The sequence below is a fragment of the Phyllobates terribilis genome, unplaced genomic scaffold, assembly GCF_046119375.1.
Source record: "Phyllobates terribilis strain yellow unplaced genomic scaffold, ASM4611937v1 Scaffold_246__1_contigs__length_2949330, whole genome shotgun sequence".
NCBI classification, from domain to species: domain Eukaryota; kingdom Metazoa; phylum Chordata; class Amphibia; order Anura; family Dendrobatidae; genus Phyllobates; species Phyllobates terribilis.
The window spans coordinates 944,428-965,555 of record NW_027363006.1 but is presented as its reverse complement, the minus strand read 5'-3'; the positions used below and the strand labels follow the sequence as shown (position 1 = coordinate 965,555).

The window sequence follows — 21,128 nt, the reverse complement described above, 5'->3', positions numbered from 1 at the left end:
TGAGTTTTCTGTTGGCATAATCCACATTTCTCAAGGTTCCCAATGACAATGCTCCAGACTCTGTGCTCTGCCCTTCAGTGTTATCATAGGGAAATTATATGATCTGTAGGAAAACAAACTATTAAGGAAAGGGATTAAAATAGAATAATATATTACACCTGCCTGTCCTAGACCCTCATCTGTTCTTACACTGCCACCCCCATCAGAGCTTCCCGATCCTCCGCACCGGTCTGTTCTTTTCGGAATCCATTAGCGAACTGATAAGAGTAATTGGCAACACATGGTCAAGTGAGGGGGTGACACGAAATTTCATCAATGACATCTGCACCCCCCAACCTCCACCATGACCATGTGAGTCTACTCCCTGGTCTCAGCAATAAAGACTGGCACAGAGGACAAGTGGCTATAATGGGTTTCATTTTTTGTAACTCCTTCGCTCCCCTCCATTTATTATGTTGTTATGTCTTGGGGTATGCGGGAGCATAATTAACGTCATGTTATGGCAATTGGACCACTTTTAATTTGGACCAACTTTTATTTGCACTGAATCGTATCTACTGGTCTAATGTAGTGAATCTGCCCAAGAATAATTTCAGTAGATTCTCTCATCTGTAATGTGACCTGGGTGAGGGCTCCGGCGGACGTGGCATTGTGGACACCTCCCATAGGTGATCTATGTAGTGATCTTTTATCAAATTCTAGACATGGACTTCCAGTGACGGACAGACTTCTAGCATTAAACATTAGTACAAAACATTATATAATGACTTCTATAGATGTTGTTGTAGTAAAGATTCATTCTAACCATTGATTCTCTTTCTCTCCAGTGCCGTCTACTTAGCGCACCATAAAGACTCACACCAGATCTTTGCTTTGAAGAAAATGTTCAAGCGAAACCTGAACACTCCAAAAAGAGTGGCATTGGCCTTTCTGGAGAGGGACATCCTAACATTCGCTGATTGTCCCTTCGTGGTCTCCATGCTCTGCTCCTTTCCAACAAAATCTCACCTGTGTATGGTCATGGAGTATGTAGGAGGTAGGACATGTATATTGTAGTATATTCAGCCCATGTCTGCTTACATCTTATCACTGCTCTTATAATTAGGATAATTAGGACAGTTACATCCTCACAGTGCGTTTACTGTAGGTTTTCTATTACCAAGATGCCTGGAAATTCATTGATCTGTGTGCAGCAGTGCTATGGTGCCAGTGAGTCAGATCGGGCCTGGCACCGCTCGGCACTGGGCCCCATTCCACCACCTGTCATCACAATTTCAGTGGTATTCACATTGTCAGAATATGAATACCGATGAAAACAATGGTGGATCAGGGAGCCAAAGGTTCCTAAATCCACCATTCAGCCTCCGCAGATGGGTCCGAGACTCCGTGTACTGCAGGTTCTTCGATGTCGCCACAATATTGCATCTGTAGTGTGGAGTCTCAGTACTTACACTGCACAGGTGGGGCTGGTGGGGGCCATAACACTGAGTGATGGGGCAGGTGGAGACCATATGCTGAGTAGTAGGGCTGGTTGGGGCCATAATACTGAGTGGTGAGGCTGGTGAGGGCGATAATTCTAAATGGTGAGGCTGATGGGGGCCATAACACTAAGTAGTGGTGGGGGCCATAATACTGAGAGGTAGGGCTGGTGGGGGCTATAGTACTGAATGGTGGGGCTGGTGGGTGCCTTACTACTAAGTGGTGGGGCTGGTGGGGGCCATAACACTGAGTGGTGGGGCTAATAAGGGTCATAATTCTGAGTAGTGGGGTTGGTGAGAGCGATAATACTGAGTGTTGATACTGGTGGGGGCCATAATACTGAGAGGTGGGGCTGGTGGAGGTGGTAGTACTGAGTGGTGGGTGCCTTACTACTAAGTGGTGGGGCTGGTAGGGGCCGTAACAATGAGTGGTGGGGCTGGTGAGGGCCATAATACTGAGTGTTGAGGCTGGTGGGGGCCATAATACTGAGTAGTGGGGCTATTGTGTGCCTTACTACTAAGTGGAGGGACTGTTGGGGGCAATAACACTGAGTGGTGGGGCTGCTGAGGGCCATAATACTGAGTGGTGGGGCTGGTGAGAGCAATTATACTTAGTTGTTGGGCTGGTGGGGGCATAATACTGAGTTGCGAGATTGGTGGAAGCCATAATACTGAGAATTGAGGGTTGTGGGTACCATAATACTGAATGGTGTGCCGTGTGAGGGGCTATAGGGGACTGTGAATGCCGCTATATTGAGTTGGTGACTGTACATGCCCCTACACCCCCTGGGCGTCCTCATATTGAATGGTGTGCAGTGGGGGTCCTTATTCTGTGTGGGGATCCTAATTCTGTTTGATTGGCTTTGGGGGCCATCATACTGAGTGGGCAGTGGTGGAGACCATTATATTGTCTGAGGGGCTATGGGGGCCATTATATTAAGTAGGGGGGGCTGTGGGCGCCATTATACTGAGTAGGGGGCTGTGACTGGCCTCATACTGAGTGGGGACATTATAGACAGGTGCTACATTATATCTGTAAGGTGAAACTGGATTAAGATTTCACTGTGGGGATATCTAACTCAGTCTGTGGGTGGGGGCATTTTTGGGAGCATCATATGCTAAAATGGCTATAAAAGGTGTATTGCTGTTGAGAACATCGATTGACTTCAGTAAGGGTTTTTTTTGAAGGGGCGTGCAGTTAGAACTTTTGCTATGGGGCCCTGAGATTTCTCTGTACGCCACAGTCTGTGTGATCTCCCTGTAAGTCCGCACTGAGCATGTCAGTATCTCCAGCTATAGACGAGATGTGACATCACTTTATGTTATTAGTTACATGGAGGACATTTCTCCATCGATTCAGACTAATATTATGTGCACTATACATTATATCTGTTTATATTCTCTCCTATCCCAATGTCTCTGCTCACTTCCCATTATACATCATGGTGATCTGCTGTATAAACCACTCACCGGTCACATTTCCTTTTTATTCTATAGGTGGTGACTGTGAGACCCTCCTAAGCACCAGGGGTCCTCTATCTGTCCCCTTGGCCCGCTTATACTTTGGAGAAGCGGTTCTTGCTGTGGAATACCTCCATAGCTACGGTGTGGTGCACAGAGACCTGAAGCCGGATAAGTAAGTGCCCCTCGTAGTATAATAAAGGGGGGAAGTTATCATTTATTATCATACGGTCTGTGAGGCTAAAACCATCTTCTCTTTCACAGCCTCCTGATTACATCTGCTGGACACATAAAAGTTACCGATTTTGGGATTTCAAAAGTTGGTGTCATGATGCCAAAAACCAACACCTACAAGGAATTAGCGGAGGACATCACCAGGGAGTTCCTGGACCGTGAGGTGGGTAACACTTACAGGAATTTAGCTTGTTCTTTACAAATCTCCAAGGACCAAAGCAAAGAAAGACCTTAAATATAACTTTTAATAGATACATTTAAAAGCACCCATATCAATATATAAAGACAAAATCCATAAAATGTGGCGGCAGCAGTATTCTCCGATCGGGGTGTATTTATCTCCCGCGTCTGTCCACTGACTCATTGTGGCTATCTCCTAATATGATCCCCTGATGAACCCCAAATTAGGAGGGGGAGAAACGTGTTGGGACAATTTACAGATAAGTCCTCTGGTTACTGCTGACTAAAATGCTTTTTTGGCAACTTTTTTTGTAATTCGCACACTGGATAATGCTCTGTCCCAACATTTGGACGTGTCCTGTGTAGATCAGTCCTGATTATAGATTAGCCAGGGGGATTTTGAGGTTGTCTATATATACCGTCTGTCCTAGACTATTATCTTCATGCTCAATGTCATTATATAGGTGACTTGTTACTACTTTGGACATATTTATGTTCCTATGTTTACCGTTAATTGAGCACACGTGCTTTTATAATATTGTTCTTGTTGCCCGTAATTGCCAGCACTAATGTACTTTATGTATCTATAATAGGCTTCTGAATGATGGTTTATATATCATACTGAATTGTGTATAGATTGGTGCATTTGATATCCTATCTGTACTAGTGGAACTACATTATATCAGCTTCCCTGTTTCCATATAATTGATACATTGAATATTGCCTTTTTTTCATTCAGCATGTTAGCAGCAACATGACTGTCTGCCTTTCATCATTATCTGTATATGTGTATGTCTGTCTAGGGGTGGATAGCGTCACGGAGGGAGTGCCGATGTGGAGGGGGGCGCCAAACCGATTAGCTAGGGTGTCAACCTCCACTGGCAGGCGGGATCTCAGCCCATTTGGGATCTCTAGGGCAAGCCTGCATGTCAATTATCCTACGTTTATCCCACTACCCATATATTGTACATTTTATGCATTTTGTCTTCATATATTGATATGGGTGCTTTTAAATGTAGCTATTAAAGATTATATTTTAAGGGGTTTTCTTTGTTTTGCTTTGGTATTTGGTTAACTAATATACCCCATCTGTTCACCTTGCCTTTGGCATATGTTTTTTTTTCTTTACAAATCTCATCACACTATTGTGTCTTCTCTACATTCTTCATTTCTAGAGAACGTTTCCATTGATATTTTATCTTTTGTCATTGTGTTTTTATGGCGAGAACGTGTTATAATAACCATTTTATCATTTTCATCTCTATCTTCTGTTTTCCAGTTATGTGGCACCCCATATTACATCGCCCCAGAGGTCATCCTGAAAGAAGGCTATGGAAGACCTGTTGACTGGTGGTCAATGGGGATAATCCTACATAAATTTCTCACGGGATCTGTACCATTTGATGGAGATTCTGTAGCTGAGCTTTATGACAGGATTGTCATTGGTAAGTGGAATGATCCGACCATTGCTTTGATCAGTTACATTGGTTTAGGTGTTTACTTTGCTTTACCTTACAGTCCAGTAAAGAGATTTTATTTTCTGTATAACAGGTGACATAATTTGGGATTGTAATTCCGCTCCTACTCCCAATGCACAGAACCTGATTACTGAGCTGCTCAGAACAAATCCTGCAGATAGACTTGGGACAGGTAAGAGATATAATACTATTCATATTAGTATTAATATTCACCTATCACACTTATCACTCATGTCCTTGAGGATCAACACTTCTCTATCAGATTGTCCATTTCTAGTTCTCCACACTATGACTTTCAGTCTTCTTCCTTCATGTTGACTCAGTTATGTCATTAATTCAGATTAAGTTAAACTGTTCAGATGTGAAGCAATCTCTGACAATGTCCACATCACTTTTGTTTTGTTCTTTTTCCAGGAGGATCACTTGAGATCAAGAGTCATCCATTCCTGAGTGACTTAGATTTTAACAACCTTCTAAGTCAGAAGCCAGAGTACATTCCTCAGCTTGCCTCAGATGTGGACAACAGCTTATTTATCGGTAAGTAGAAGAAGACATCATCTAGACTAAGCGGCTGTTTGTCTTGTCTTCCATAAAATGTAATAATCAGTACCCACTAATATTGTGATAAATGACGCCTGTTTTATACTAACAACCTCTAATAATACTTCATTACTTTTGTAGATCACTCTGAAATAGACCATTCGGTCTCAGAGGATGAGGAGGGTACAAGTGTGAACAATGAGAACCTTGACTTCCAAAATTTTACATCTTCTTCTGAAAGGCTTTCTAAAGTAAGTACCGTATGTGCGCAATAAATCCAAAATATGTGAAACAAAAAAGACCTCTAAAAGTAAAAAAAAAGTATTTCATATCTTGTTTTTGTCCATGTTTAGCTCTGTACCATCACTACCAGAAAGATGAATGATGAGGACCAGAAGTCTCCTCCAGAGTGTACGCCAGCAACCAATACAAATATCTCAGAAATGTGAGTAGATTATGGGGTCATTAATGGGAGTTCCAGGCTGATATATATGCACAACACATAATATAGGACATAAATACCATAATATCAAATTCAGCCTCAATGATTAGCGGTCATTGTGCTTTTGGCTTCAGAAACCGTTGGTGATAATAGCCCATAATTGCAGCCATTCACACGTATTAGAGCTGCCCATACTGTAGGAGAGATGTAGTATTACATGCCAGCCATTATTGCTAGTTGTTTTTCGCTCTGATCCATAGAAGGTAGATTGGAGCATAAAACCTTCCTCACTATGACAGTCATATGTCCTATTAGGCCCTCTAGTCGGTGTTCTTCTAGTGAGACCACCCCTTTTATTCTGCATTGACTTGTGATTTACATGTTTTTCTTAAATCATAGAATGGGAGAGTTGGAAGTTACCTCCTGGGTCTTCTGGTCCGACCCCCTGATTCTTCCTGACAGGCAGAAAGAATCGCTTTCTGAATCTGATAGCGACAATGCTATAAACAGCTTACCCTCCTCGTCCCCATCATCAGGTATGTATGTACAGCATCAAAAGGTGAATGTTGACTTCAAGGCTCAAATATTTGGTTTTTCTGTATTAGGTCTCCTATGTTGTCCAGGTTTCATGGATCCCAATTATGTTTTCCATGGGCCCATACTGTATTTCTATTTCCTTAATTTTATCCAGGAATTGTTTTCATGGATTCTGTAAAATACGTTTTAGCATCCAGGAACTCACTTCAATATAAGGAGACATCGTCTCCTATAGTAGAATATCGCTCATTAGTGATGCACCACGTGGCGGCACACAGGGCGCTTACTGCTCCATATCAGTGATACATCTAATGCCCCTCAGATTAGGTCATGAACGGTATATAGGACTTATTCTGCCCTATAATAATGTAATGCCAGATTATCAGGACTATAGGGGACAGGACTAGAACAATTCTTCTATATACAGTACACAAAGCAGATCCTATAAGAATATTTCTTTACTGAGTTTTTTTACTTTCTCATCAGAATTTACAACTGAAGAGGAAAGAAAATCTGAAATGAATCTGAGTATAGACCAACAAAACTCAGAAAATGGGAAAAAGGGGAAAAAGAGACGAGGTAAGTGTGAGAATCATCTCCATGTTGTGTGATGTTAGTGATGAGAATAAGTCATGGGGAGCAGATGTCATCTGTCAGTGATGGGATTGTCACATGTATGATGGCTGACAATGACCCCGGACATCTGTGTGAATAAGATTCCTCTGCTGTCCGGCCGGCCACACTGACCGCACAGTAGCATCATGTAATATGGAGTCCCATCACTTACATTGTATTTATTTCTCTTCTCTTAGGTTCCATCTTCCGCCGGATCTTATCATCCTGCCGGCGTGGACTATCCAGGGCTGCTCGCGCATTTGCATGCTGTCGCTGTTGCCCAAGTGTCATCTAAAAGACGGAAAAGCTCCGCATCTAGCGGAGTACAGCCGATCCACCATCACTGCTGGACCTGTAAAGAAGGACCTTCACCATCTACCTGTGGCCTTCTAACTGTAACATCTCTACCCGGACTTGTTTCGGTAATGCCTCTGTCACCAGGCTCCGCTGTATCCAAACTGCTCGCCTGACTTGGCTTTTTTTACTGATCACCTGGTATCTGATCCGGATTTCTTACTGACTATGATTTTGTCTACTGATTCTGTCCCTGATTTTGTTCATCCCTTATCCTTCTACCCTATCCCTAATAAAAAAAAAAAACAACTCCTATATTTATTGAGATTTTCTTATATCTATCAAACTTCACTCTGCATTCTGCTAAGCGATAAAAAATACATATTAACACTTCTGCTTTTAAAAGAATTTTAATTATATATATATATATATATATATATATATATATATATATAGATCAGGGCTGGAATGGGATGAAAAATGAAAAAGCACGCCTGTCACACAAACCCCACCAGCCCACATACCACATCACCGCCCCCCTCATCCCATTGAGGCACAATGAAAAGTTCAGCACATTTTGCTTTCTTGTTCATGCCCCTCACCACTCCATTATAGGGGATGTTTATTAAGCCACGTGTGAATGGAGCTGCAGTGCGAATGATCGACTACCGCTCCATTCACCCAGAGCTCTTCAAATCCCTGGTTCTCGGAAACAGTGGGGGTTCCGGCTGTTGGACTCCCAGCAATCAGAAAATTATTCCATATCCCAATGATAGAGGACAATTTCCAACCTTCAGATAACCCCTTTAAACAAGTTGTTCAGGATTAATTTTTATTTAACCATAGGATTGTAGACATAGAAAATAATAAACCCATCAGTACTGACCCTCCCCAAAGCCAATGCCACCTCTTCTTCAGCAGAACAGGAGAAGTGGTACTGTGCAATGTATATATACAGAATAATACAGATACTGAGAATTACACCCAGTATACAGGACAAGAGAAGTGGTACTGTGCAGTGTATATATACAGAATAATAGAGATACTGAGAATGACACCCAGTATACAGGACAAGAGAAGTGGCACTGTGCAGTGTATATATACAGAATAATACAGATACTGAGAATTACACCCAGTATACAGGACAAGAGAAGTAGTACTGTGCAGAGTATATATACAGAATAATACAGATAGTGAGAATTACACCCAGTATACAGGACAAGAGAAGTGGCACTGTGCAGTGTATATATACAGAATAATACAGATACTGAGAATTACACCCAGTGTAATATACAGAATAATACAGATACTGAGAATTACACCCAGTATACAGGACAAGAGAAGTGGTACTGTGCAGCGTATATATACACAGAATAATACAGATACTGAGAATGACACCCAGTATACAGGACAAGAGAAGTGGTACTGTGCAGTGTATATATACAGAATAATACAGATACTGAGAATTACATCCACTATACAGGACAAGAGAAGTGGTACTGTGCAGTGTATATATACAGAATAATACAGATACTGAGAATGACACCCAGTATAATATACAGAATAATACAGATTGTAAGGCAGCGCTAGTCATCATACTGGGGGTTACTCGCTTCGCTGCGTCAATCAATGCACACGTGCAATGTCTTTACATTTTTCTCACAATGTTGCAGTTTATTACATCATAAGCCACAGTTCACCAGGTCCAACTCCGTGGCACGCCGACACACATATCTACAACATTCATGAGACAAGTGGCACACAGGCCCACTTGCTCCAGGTTACAGCCTACGGCAAGGTAATAAATTATCAATGACCATAACACAGTCCATGTAACAAAGTGTACTACCTTTGCCGGTTTAGTTGCTGCAGTCCATTTTAATCCGCCACCACTGTGGCTTTGTGGCTTCCCAGGTAGGGGTCTCCAGCCGTCGTTCCCTCAAAGGCCACTGACATCCACACAGGATCCAGGCTCTGCCTTTCAGGACTCTTCCTCAATAATCCGCCACCACTGTGGCTTTGCGGCTTCCCAGGTAGGGGTCTCCAGCCGTCGTTCCCTCAAAGGCCACTGACATCCACACAGGATCCAGGGTCGACCTTTCAGGTACCAGGCTTCACTCCAAAGCCGCTGCCTTCCAAGGCCACTAGCATCCGCACATTATCCAGTCTTTGCCTTTCAGGCTGCCAGGCTTCACTCGGCCTCACTAGGCCTCTCACAAACGGTGTCCCACACACACGGAGCACAGGCCTCACGCCTCACACCGAACACACCTGTCTCCAATTACCGGGGTTTATATATCCTGTGCACACATACACCCATACTGACAGGACCTTGCTGATGTCACAGTCATGTGATCAGTCAGCTGTGTGTATAGGTCCTGTGTGCTGTCCCAGTCATGTGTACAGACCTTTACTGTGCATACAGGACCTGTGTGATGTCACAGTCATGTGACCAGTCAGTTAAAGGGGAAGGTACATGGTCAGGTAAAACACATCCTGGACCATTTACAGTAATGCTAGCAAGCTGCTGCATTACAAGATACTGAGAATTACACCCAGTATACAGGACAAGAGAAGTGGTACTGTGCAGTGTATATATATAGAATAATACAGATACTGAGAATGACACCCAGTATACAGGACAAGAGAAGTGGCACTGTGCAGTGTATATATACAGAATAATACAGATACTGAGAATTACACCCAGTATACAGGACAAGAGAAGTAGTACTGTGCAGAGTATATATACAGAATAATACAGATACTGAGAATGACACCCAGTATACAGGACAAGAGAAGTGGCACTGTGCAGTGTATATATACAGAATAATACAGATACTGAGAATGACACCCAGTATACAGGACAAGAGAAGTGGCACTGTGCAGTGTATATATACAGAATAATACAGATACTGAGAATTACACCCAGTATACAGGACAAGAGAAGTAGTACTGTGCAGAGTATATATACAGAATAATACAGATACTGAGAATGACACCCAGTATACAGGACAAGAGAAGTGGTACTGTGCAGTGTATATATGCAGAATAATACAGATACTGAGAATTACACCCAGCATACAGGACAAGAGAAGTAGGACTGTGCAGAGTATATATACAGAATAATACAGATACTGAGAATGACACCCAGTATACAGGACAAGAGAAGTGGCACTGTGCAGTGTATATGACGCGCCCCCTGGGACATATTCCTTTTTGAGGGGAATACCCGGCACCGGATCAGATGGGGGGTTGTAGTCTCCGAGCGGCTGTGACCCGGCCCGTGCCCAGGGCGTCAAACTCAGTGTTATGTGGCAGTCCTACAGATGTTATTAAGAGTTCTTTTGTGTCGACTACGCCACCCGTTGTGATGCGGTCACTGTGGCCGCCGCTGCAGCAGGGTCCGCTGAGGCTGATGGTGGGTGCGCAGCTTGGTGGGATAACCCCCAACGGGAGGGGTATAGCCTCAGGGGGGACAGGTGCAGAGGATGGGGGTTGTGGTGGTGCAGTGCAGACGGCAATTAAGACAGAGTCGGGTTGTGCAGTTAAGGGTGTTTACTTACTGCAGATGTTGTACTGGTCACTCCAGCTTTGAGTGACCACCCGAGCCGTGCTGCGTCCACCAGGTCCTGGATCCAGCCAACCCCCAAACAAGTCCGGAGCGTGGCCCTGAGCTCTCCTTCTGTCCCGTTCTCTGGCCGTCCCCACCAGTGATCCACCTAGGTCCAGCTCCCTCGGGCCCTCTGTTGGGACACCCTTGGCCTTGGGTTCCCTGACCCTTCATGTGGTATGCCTTCGGGGTGGATGTGGTGGGTGACCGTGGCAGACGCTGCCCACGGCCTCCGGTCTCTGGCTAGGGTGTGTTTTCTGCCCCCACCAGTTTGGGATCCGGTACCCTGTGCCGACTCTTCACCCGGGGATTTAATTTGGGTTCTTGGAGTCCTCTTTTCTGTTTCCCCCTCTGGGTCTCTCTTCTCCTCTCTCACTCTGGGTCTCTCTTCTCCTCTGCTCGCTGACTTGTTCTCTGCATCTGACCCTGATCTTAGTTGGTGCCCACCTTATATATCCCTCTATGTGTGAGCTCAGGTGACCAGCACCCAATGAGCTCCTATCACTACCCAGACTGCACCCCCTATCTGCCCCTACACTACATGGGATGTTCCAACCCCCTCCCACTCCAGCCAAGGACAGACTCGGTCGTACCTGCACATTTCTAAGTGGGAGTACCGTTGGTCTGCCCTCCGGAAATGGGATGTGTGTAGTGCATGCAGCCTACCGAGCTCAGTCCCACTCTCCATCCTTGCCCGGGAGTGGAATATCACACCTCTGGGTTGAGGTGCAATACCCCTGTAGCAGCCGAATCCTCAGGGTGCTACATTCCCCCCTGGTAAATCACAGCACGTCCTCGGGCTGTAAAGACAAAACACCATACATGCAATTTTTTTTTTTTTTTTTTTCAATATCAACATAATAAAACATATAAAACTTTTTAAATATATGCAGCATAAAACTTTTCATAAAAATAACTTTCTCGTCGCTTCTGGCTCCTCCTCCGGTCACTGTGCAACGTGTGACCAGGTAAAACGCGACAGTCTCTGGAACACGTGGCTTTCCTATAAAACCAGTAGGGGGCGCTTTAGGAAGCGCAACTATATACAGGGGAAGTTGGCCGCTCTCAGTCCTCGGCCAGGTAAAGGGAAGGGAATGGCTGCTCACAGTCCTCAGCCTGGTATGGATACGGGATAACGGGTAAACAGTTCACTCATGCTGGTCCCAACGGGGACTATATATGTAGCAACAGTTTCTTTGGTACCCGGTCGGGTAACTATTTACAGCACCTGCTCTGCCGCACTCAACGGCGTCTTCCTCCTGCTCTTTGCTTGTAGCTGGTAGTAGCTTCAGACCCGTCCGGGTCCTCTTGCTCCTCCTCCTCGCACCGCAACTCCTCCTCCGTCAGGCGGTGTACGTGGAGGGCGTAAGGTCCTTTGGCACACTTGTGCCGGGTGAAGGTGACCTCGTCTCCGATGTAGAGGTCACGACCTCTGTGACCCTCCGGCAGATGGGATTCAACGTCTCTGCGTGTTACAAAAACGTCACCGAAGGTGTTGCGGTCTCGGATGAAGCCCCACCCATGCTGCTGGTTGAACTTGATCACTGTCCCGATGGTGCGGGGACAATGCGCTGCACGGGGGTCCCTCCTGGTCCGGCTCTTCTGCTCGGCGCTCCGTACTTGGGCCTGTTGCTCTCGGACCCGCCTCTCTTCCCGCTCTCTTGCGAACTCCGCGAGCTGCTGACGGCAGCACTCAGCGCGCTCTGCCGCAGCTGCCCGGGTTTCTCCGGTGAACCCCATTAGATCTTCTCCCGTGGGGTCCCACGCAAATTGGGCTTCTTCCAGAGGAGGCGAGACCCGTGCCACGGGCTTCGGAGCCGGAATCAGGGGCTCACACAAGGGCCTTTGTCTCTGCTGCCGCTCCAGCTCATGGAATTCTTCGGGCCAGATGAAGGGCCGCCCGTCCGGCCATGTGAGCTGGCTGAACAAGTCCTCCCCCAGATGTGGCACCCTTGGTTTCGCGGGCGCGGGCGCGGTGTTGGCGACGCCCGGGTTGCCCAGGCCTTGCGGCCAGGCCTGGGGCATCTGGAAGGTGAAGGGCACCGTTAACACGGCGGCGCCCTGGGCTACCTGGCCTTGCGACCAGGCCGGAGGCTCCGCGGAGGTAGGGGGCGCTGTTGGTGATGCGGCGCCCGGGGGTACTAGGCCTTGCGACCAGGCCGGAGGCTCTTCCTGCTTTGTCACGCTCCGGGTCGAGGCGTGTGACGTCACAGGGGTCGCTGCGGCGGCTTCCGGTCGGGGCCTAGTCCATAGCGGTGACATGGCGGCTACGGGCACAGCAGGGGGACTTTCGGGCTCTGCGACGGGGAGCTGGGGCAGGTGGGCGGTTTCCCGGCTTGGGGTATAGGCGTCCCCTTTACCTGCCTCCTTGCGTCCGGCTCCCTTCTCGGCGCCGTCTCCGGCCTTGGGTCCTCCCGCGCCATCCTCAGAGGCGGTCTGTTTCCTCTTCCAGGGTAGCGTGCTCCGTTGACTGGTTTGCTGGGCCATCTCTCGGCTCCACTCCGCCAATATCTCGCGCTGTACCCGGGCCATCCTCCGTGCGAGGCCCTCCAGGGCAGTCTGTGCACACTCCCGGTCTCGGGGGAGCTGTGCGAGGACCTCCACTAGGCCTAGTGGGGTCGTGGTGTCTAGCAGGCTCCTGACCAACGGGTCGGTGCTGCTCTGCTCTTCTTCCAGCAGGCTCCTGGCCAGCGGGCCGGTGCTGCTCTGCTCTCCTTTCTCGGTCTCTAGCAGACTCCTGGCCAGCGGGCCGGTGCTGTTCTGCTTTCTCTCCATCTCCGGGTAAGCTCCTCCGCTACTCCTCGTTAGACTTCTTGTCTCCGGGTGCGCTCGCTCCAGACTGCTCCAGGCGGCACCCATCTTTGCTCTTTTCTTTCGTCTCCTCCCACTTCGAGGGCCGTCCCGGGGCAACTCGGTGACTGTCAGCTCCAGGGGCAGTCCTTCCACGCTGACAGACACCTCCAGCATCACAGTCTCTGTTGGTGGGGGCGGTTTCCACTTTTGGCGCCATTTTCTGTCCTGGCCCACGATGGGAGGCGGCCTCCTGCCCTCCTTTGGCACGCCCATAATGGCGTCCGCTGCTCTTCCAAGGCGGGAAATCTTCGGATTTGGCGGGAAGCGTCGCCCAGTGGCGGGAAACTCTGCAGATGGCGGGAACAAGCTGGAAATGGCGGACAATCGGCGGGAAACGACTGGTGATGGAGTCCGATGGCGTGGACCCTCCGGAACCGGCGGGAGACTTCTTTCTGAGGTAAACTTGCACTTTTCTTCAGGCACGCAGTACCCGGGTGTTGCGGGCACGTGATCCTGCCGACTACGCCAAAGTTGACGCGCCCCCTGGGACATATTCCTTTTTGAGGGGAATACCCGGCACCGGATCAGATGGGGGGTTGTAGTCTCCGAGCGGCTGTGACCCGGCCCGTGCCCAGGGCGTCAAACTCAGTGTTATGTGGCAGTCCTACAGATGTTATTAAGAGTTCTTTTGTGTCGACTACGCCACCCGTTGTGATGCGGTCACTGTGGCCGCCGCTGCAGCAGGGTCCGCTGAGGCTGATGGTGGGTGCGCAGCTTGGTGGGATAACCCCCAACGGGAGGGGTATAGCCTCAGGGGGGACAGGTGCAGAGGATGGGGGTTGTGGTGGTGCAGTGCAGACGGCAATTAAGACAGAGTCGGGTTGTGCAGTTAAGGGTGTTTACTTACTGCAGATGTTGTACTGGTCACTCCAGCTTTGAGTGACCACCCGAGCCGTGCTGCGTCCACCAGGTCCTGGATCCAGCCAACCCCCAAACAAGTCCGGAGCGTGGCCCTGAGCTCTCCTTCTGTCCCGTTCTCTGGCCGTCCCCACCAGTGATCCACCTAGGTCCAGCTCCCTCGGGCCCTCTGTTGGGACACCCTTGGCCTTGGGTTCCCTGACCCTTCATGTGGTATGCCTTCGGGGTGGATGTGGTGGGTGACCGTGGCAGACGCTGCCCATGGCCTCCGGTCTCTGGCTAGGGTGTGTTTTCTGCCCCCACCAGTTTGGGATCCGGTACCCTGTGCCGACTCTTCACCCGGGGATTTAATTTGGGTTCTTGGAGTCCTCTTTTCTGTTTCCCCCTCTGGGTCTCTCTTCTCCTCTCTCACTCTGGGTCTCTCTTCTCCTCTGCTCGCTGACTTGTTCTCTGCATCTGACCCTGATCTTAGTTGGTGCCCACCTTATATATCCCTCTATGTGTGAGCTCAGGTGACCAGCACCCAATGAGCTCCTATCACTACCCAGACTGCACCCCCTATCTGCCCCTACACTACATGGGATGTTCCAACCCCCTCCCACTCCAGCCAAGGACAGACTCGGTCGTACCTGCACATTTCTAAGTGGGAGTACCGTTGGTCTGCCCTCCGGAAATGGGATGTGTGTAGTGCATGCAGCCTACCGAGCTCAGTCCCACTCTCCATCCTTGCCCGGGAGTGGAATATCACACCTCTGGGTTGAGGTGCAATACCCCTGTAGCAGCCGAATCCTCAGGGTGCTACATATATATACAGAATAATACAGATACTGAGAATGACACCCAGTATACAGGACAGGAGAAGTAGTACTGTGCAGAGTATATATACAGAATAATACAGATACTGAGAATTACACCCAGTATACAGGACAGGAGAAGTGGTACTGTGCAGTGTATATATACAGAATAATACAGATACTGAGAATGACACCCAGTATACAGGACAGGAGAAGTGGTACTGTGCAGTGTATATATACAGAATAATACAGATACTGAGAATGACACCCAGTATACAGGACAGGAGAAGTGGTACTGTGCAGTGTATATATACAGAATAATACAGATACTGAGAATTACACCCAGTATACAGGACAGGAGAAGTGGTACTGTGCAGTGTATATATACAGAATAATACAGATACTGAGAATTACACCCAGTATACAGGACAATAGAAGTAGTATTATGCAGAGTATATATACAGAATAATACAGATACTGAGAATGACACCCAGTATAATATACAGAATAATACAGATACTGAGAATTACACCCAGTATACAGGACAAGAGAAGTGGTACTGTGCAGTGTATATATACAGAATAATACAGATACTGAGAATTACATCCACTATACAGGACAAGAGAAGTGGTACTGTGCAGTGTATATCTATATATATAATCGTCTTATCCCGTCTGTCTGTCTGTCTGTCTGTGTGTCTGTCGGTGTGTCTGTCTGTCCAGGAAATCCCGCGTCGCTCATTGGTCCGGCAGCGGCCAATCAGCGCCGGGGGATTTCTAAAAAAAGATGGCGGCCGTTAGCGGCTCATCTGCGGGACGGAGCTGAGCGGCGATGCAGCCGGGAGATGAGTGCCGCGAGGCGCTCATCTCCCGGCCGGCAACAGCAGAAGGAACCCGACCGCCGGACCCATCTGCGGGAAGGAGATGCATCCGGGAGATGAGCGGCGCGAGGCGCTCATCTCCCGGCCGGTAGCAGCGGAAGGACCGCCGGCGCCGCTGACCTCCATGCGGAAGGGAGGAACGGGGACCAGCGCTGCGGGTCGGGATACTTCTGCTGCGAGCGCCCGCGATGTCCCGGGTTCTCGCAGCGTAAGTAGCCGCACAGGCAGCGCCGCTCCCCGGTCCTCACCAAGACGATTCGATGATTGGTCGGGGTCTTCGGACCCGACCAATCACTGATCTTAGCGCAAAACTTAAACACCGCTGTGCTGATTGGTCGCCGACGCTGCCCGCGACCAATCACCGATTTGGGCGCCAAATTTAAATATCGTCCGCGACCAATCACCACAGCGGTGTTTAAATGTGGAGCCAAGATCGGTGATTGGTCGCGGCCGATATTTAAATTTGGCGCCCAAATCGGTGATTGGTCGCGGCCGATATTTAAATTTGGCGCCCAAATCGGTGATTGGTCGCGGCCGATATTTAAATTTGGCGCCCAAATCGGTGATTGGTCGCGGTCAGCGTCCGCGACCAATCAGCACAATAGTGTTTAACTTTGGCGCCAAGATCAGTCATTGGTCGCGGGCCAAGACAGCGACCAATCAGCGATTTGTGCGGCAATTTTAAATAGCGTCCGCGACCAATTGGATGTCAGCGCCGCTGCTTGTGCGGATACTTCCGCTACAAGAACCCGGGACATGAGCGGGCGCTCGCAGCAGAAGTATCCAGATTTGCAGCGCCGCTCCCCGGTCCTCCCTTCACACCCTAGCCACTGATGTCCCCACTGTATCCGCATGGTGTTACAAAGGTCCGGAAATTTGTGTTAAAAATCGCTGATTGGTCGCTGGCGCTGCCCGCGACCAATCACCTATTTGGGCGCCAAATTTAAATATCGGCCGCGACCAATCAGCACAGCGGTGTTTAAATGTGGAGCCAAGATCGGTGATTGGTCGTGGCCGATATTTAAATTTGGCGCCCAAATCGGTGATTGGTCGCGGGCAGTGCCAGCGACCAATCAGCGATTTTTAACACAAATGTCCGGACCTTTGTAACACCATGCGGATACTGTGGGGACATCAGCGGCTAGGGTGTGAAGGGAGGACCGGGGAGCGGCGCTGCGGGTCGGGATACTTCTTCTGCCAGCGCCCGCTCATGTCCCGGGTTATCGGAGCGGAACTATCCGCACAGGCAGCGCCGCTGACATCCATGCGGCTATGGTGTGAAGGGAGGACGGGGGAGCGGCGCTGACATCCAATTGGTCGCGGACGCTATTTAAAAGTGCCGCACAAATCGGTGATTGGTTGCGGTCTTGTCCCACGACCAATCACGGATCTTGCCGCAAAAGTTAAACACTACGGTGCTGATTGGTCGCGGATGCTGCCCGCGACCAATCACCGATTTGGGCGCCACATTCAAATATCGGCCGCGACAAATCACCGATCTTGGCTCCACACCGCTGTGCGGATTGGTCGCGGACGCTATTTAAATGTGGCGCCAAAATCGGTGATTGGTCGTGCCCAGCGTCGGCGACCAATCAGCACAGCGGTGTTTAAATATGGAGCCAAGATCGGTGATTGGTCGCGGCCGATATTTAAATTTGGCGCCCAAATCGGTGATTGGTCGCGGGCAGCGTCCGCGACCAATCAGCACAGTACTGTTTAACTTTGGCCGCAAGATCAGTGATTGGTCGCGGGCCAAGTCGGCGACCAATCACCGATTTGTGCGGCACATTTAAATAGCTGCCGCGACCAATTGGATGTCAGCGCCGCTCCCCGGTCCTCCCTTCACGCCCTAGCCGCATGGATGTCAGCGCCGCTGCCTGTGCGGATACTTCCGCTCCGAGAACCCGGGACATGAGCGGGCGCTCGGAGCAGAAGTATCCCGACCTGCAGCGCCGCTCCCCGGTCCTCCCTTCACACCCTAGCCGCTGATGTCCCCACAGTATTCGCATGGTGTTACAAAGGTCTGGACATTTGTGTTAAAAATCGCTGATTGGTCGCTGTCGCTGCCCGCGACCAATCACCGATTTGGGCGCCAAATTTAAATATCGGCCGCGACCAATCACCGATCTTGGCTCCACATTTAAACACCGCTGTACTGATTGGTCGCGGACGCTATTTAAATGTGCCGCCAAAATCGGTGATTGGTCGCGCACAGCGTCGGCGACCAATCAGCACAGAGGTGTTTGAATTTGCCGCCAAGATCGGTGATTGGTCGCGGCCAGCGCCAACGACCAATCAGCGATTTTTAACACAAATGTCCGGACCTTTGTAACACCATGCGGATACTGTGGGGACATCAGCGGCTAGGGTGTGAAGGGAGGACCGGGGAGCGGCGCTGCGGGTCGGGACACTTCTGCTGCGAGCGCCCTCTCATGTCCCGGGTTCTTGCAGCGGAACTATCCGCACAGACAGCGGCGCTGACATCCATGCGGCTAGGGTGTGAAGGGAGGACCGGGGAGCGGCGCTGACATCCAATTGGTTGCGGCCGCTATTTAAATTTAAATGTGGCGCCAAAATCGGTGATTGGTCGCGCCCAGCGTCGGCGACCAATCAGCACAGCGGTGTTTAAATGTGGAGCCAAGATCGGTGATTGGTCGCGGCCGATATTTAAATTTGGCGCCCAAATCGGTGATTGGTCGCGAGCAGCGCCAGCGACCAATCAGCGATTTTTAACACAAATGTCCGGACCTTTGTAACACCATGCGGATACTGTGGGGACATCAGCGGCTAGGGTGTGAAGGGAGGACCGGGGAGCGGAGCTGCGGGTCGGGATACTTCTGCTCCGAGCGCCCGCTCATGTCCCGGGTTCTCGCAGCGGAAGTAGCCGCACAGGCAGCGGCGCTCCCCGGTCCTCACTAATACGATTCCGCTCCCCGCTCCTCCCCAATACGATTCGCTGATTGGTCGCGCTCTCCACACCCGACCAATCAGTGATCTTGGCGCTAAAGTTAAACACCGCTCTGCTGATTGGTCACGGCCGCTGCCCGCAACCAATCACCGATTTGGGCGCCACATTTAAATACTGCTGTGCTGATTGGACGCGGACGCCGGACGCGTCCAATCAGCGAGATTGGCGCCAAGTTTAAACAATGCTCTGCTGATTGGTTGCGGACTCCAGCCGCGACCAATCAACGAGATTGGCGCCAAATTTAAGCAACGCTCTGCCGATTGATCGCGGTCGCTGGCCGAGATCAATCAGCAGTATTGGCGCAAAATTTAAACACCGCTCTGCTGATTGGTCGCGGTTGTCGGCCGTGACCAGTCAGCAGTATTGGCGCCAAATTTAAACCTCACTCTGCTGATTGGTCGCAACCACCGGCCTCGACCAATCTGCGTTTTTTGTGCCAAATTTAAACAACGCTCTGCTGATTGGTCGCGGTCGCCGGCCGCGACCCATCAGCATTATTGGTGCCAAATTTAAACCCTGCTCTGCTGATTGGTCGCGGCCGCCAGCCGCGAACAATCAGCGAGATTGGCGCAAAATTTAAACACCGCTCTGCTGATTGGTCGCGGTTGTCGGCCGTGACCAATCAGCAGTATTGGCGCCAAATGTAAACCTCACTCTGCTGATTGGTCGCAACCACCGGCCGCGACCAATCAGCACTATTGTCGTCAAATTTAAACACCTCTTTGCTGATTGGTCGCGGTCGCGACTAATCAGCGATTTTGGTGCCAAATTTAAACACCGCACTGCTGATTGGTCGCGGCCGCCGAACGCGACCAATCAGCGATTTTGGCCCCAAATTTAAACACAGCTCTGCTGATTGCACCCGGTCAGCCGCATACCTATTCTAGAATACCTGATGCATTAGAATCGGGCCATCATCTAGTCTATATATATAATCGTCTTATCCCGTCTGTCTGTCTGTGTGTCTGTGTGTCTATGTGTCTGTCTGTCCAGGAAATCCCGCGTCGCTCATTGGTCCGGCAGCAGCCAATCAGCACCGCGGGATTTCTGAAAAAAGATGGCGGCCGTTAGCGGCTCATCTGCGGGACGGAGCTGAGCGGCGATGCAGCCGGGAGATGAGCGCCGCGAGGCGCTCATCTCCCGGCCGGCAACAGCAGAAGGAACCCGACCGCCGGACCCATCTGCGGGACGGAGATGCAGCCGGGAGATGAGCGGCGCGAGGCGCTCATCTCCCGGCCGGTAGCAGCGGAAGGACCGCCGGCGTCGCTGACCTCCATGCGGAAGAGAGGACCGGGCAGCGGCGCTGCAGGTCGGGATACTTCTCCTGCGAGCGCCCGCTCATGTCCCGGGTTCTCGCAGCGGAAGTAACCGCACAGGCAGCGCCGCTCCCCGGTCCTCACCAAGACGATTCGATGATTGGTCGCGGTCTTCGGACCCGACCAATCACCGATCTTGGCTCCAGATTTAAATACCGCTGTGCTGATTGGTCGCCGACGCTGCCCGCGACCAATCACCGATTTGGGCGCAACATTTAAATATCGGCCGCGACCAATCAGCACAGCGGTGTTTAAATCTGGAGCCAAGATCGGTGATTGGTCGCGGCCGATATTTAAATTTGGCGCCCAAATGGATGATTGGTCGCAGGCAGCGTCCGCGACCAATGAGCACAGTAGTGGTTAACTTTAGCCGCAAGATCAGTGATTGGTCGCGGGCCAAGACCGCGCCCAATCACCGATTTGTGCGGCACATTTAAATAGCGGCCGCGACCAATTGGATGTCAGCGCCGCTCCCCAGTCCTCCCTTCACACCCTAGCCGCATGAATGTCAGCGGCGCTGCCTGTGCGGATACTTCCGCTGCGAGAACCCGGGACATGAGAGGGCGCTCGCAGCAGAAGTATCCCTACCC

General features: G+C 49.9%; 1 protein-coding gene across 1 annotated transcript in view; it reads left to right on the top strand.

The window, feature by feature from the left end:
• The first annotated feature begins 1,200 nt into the window (after nt 1-1,200).
• The window catches only part of LOC141217706 (microtubule-associated serine/threonine-protein kinase 3-like), a 40,561-nt gene continuing 20,633 nt past the window's right edge, over nt 1,201-21,128 (top strand). Inside the window, exons 1-7 of the mRNA XM_073665841.1 lie at nt 1,201-1,209; nt 4,633-4,798; nt 4,905-5,003; nt 5,246-5,368; nt 5,513-5,622; nt 5,725-5,816; nt 6,213-6,349. Coding sequence (XP_073521942.1) covers nt 1,201-1,209; nt 4,633-4,798; nt 4,905-5,003; nt 5,246-5,368; nt 5,513-5,622; nt 5,725-5,816; nt 6,213-6,349 — 736 coding nt within the window. The remainder of the gene's footprint in view (nt 1,210-4,632; nt 4,799-4,904; nt 5,004-5,245; nt 5,369-5,512; nt 5,623-5,724; nt 5,817-6,212; nt 6,350-21,128) is intronic.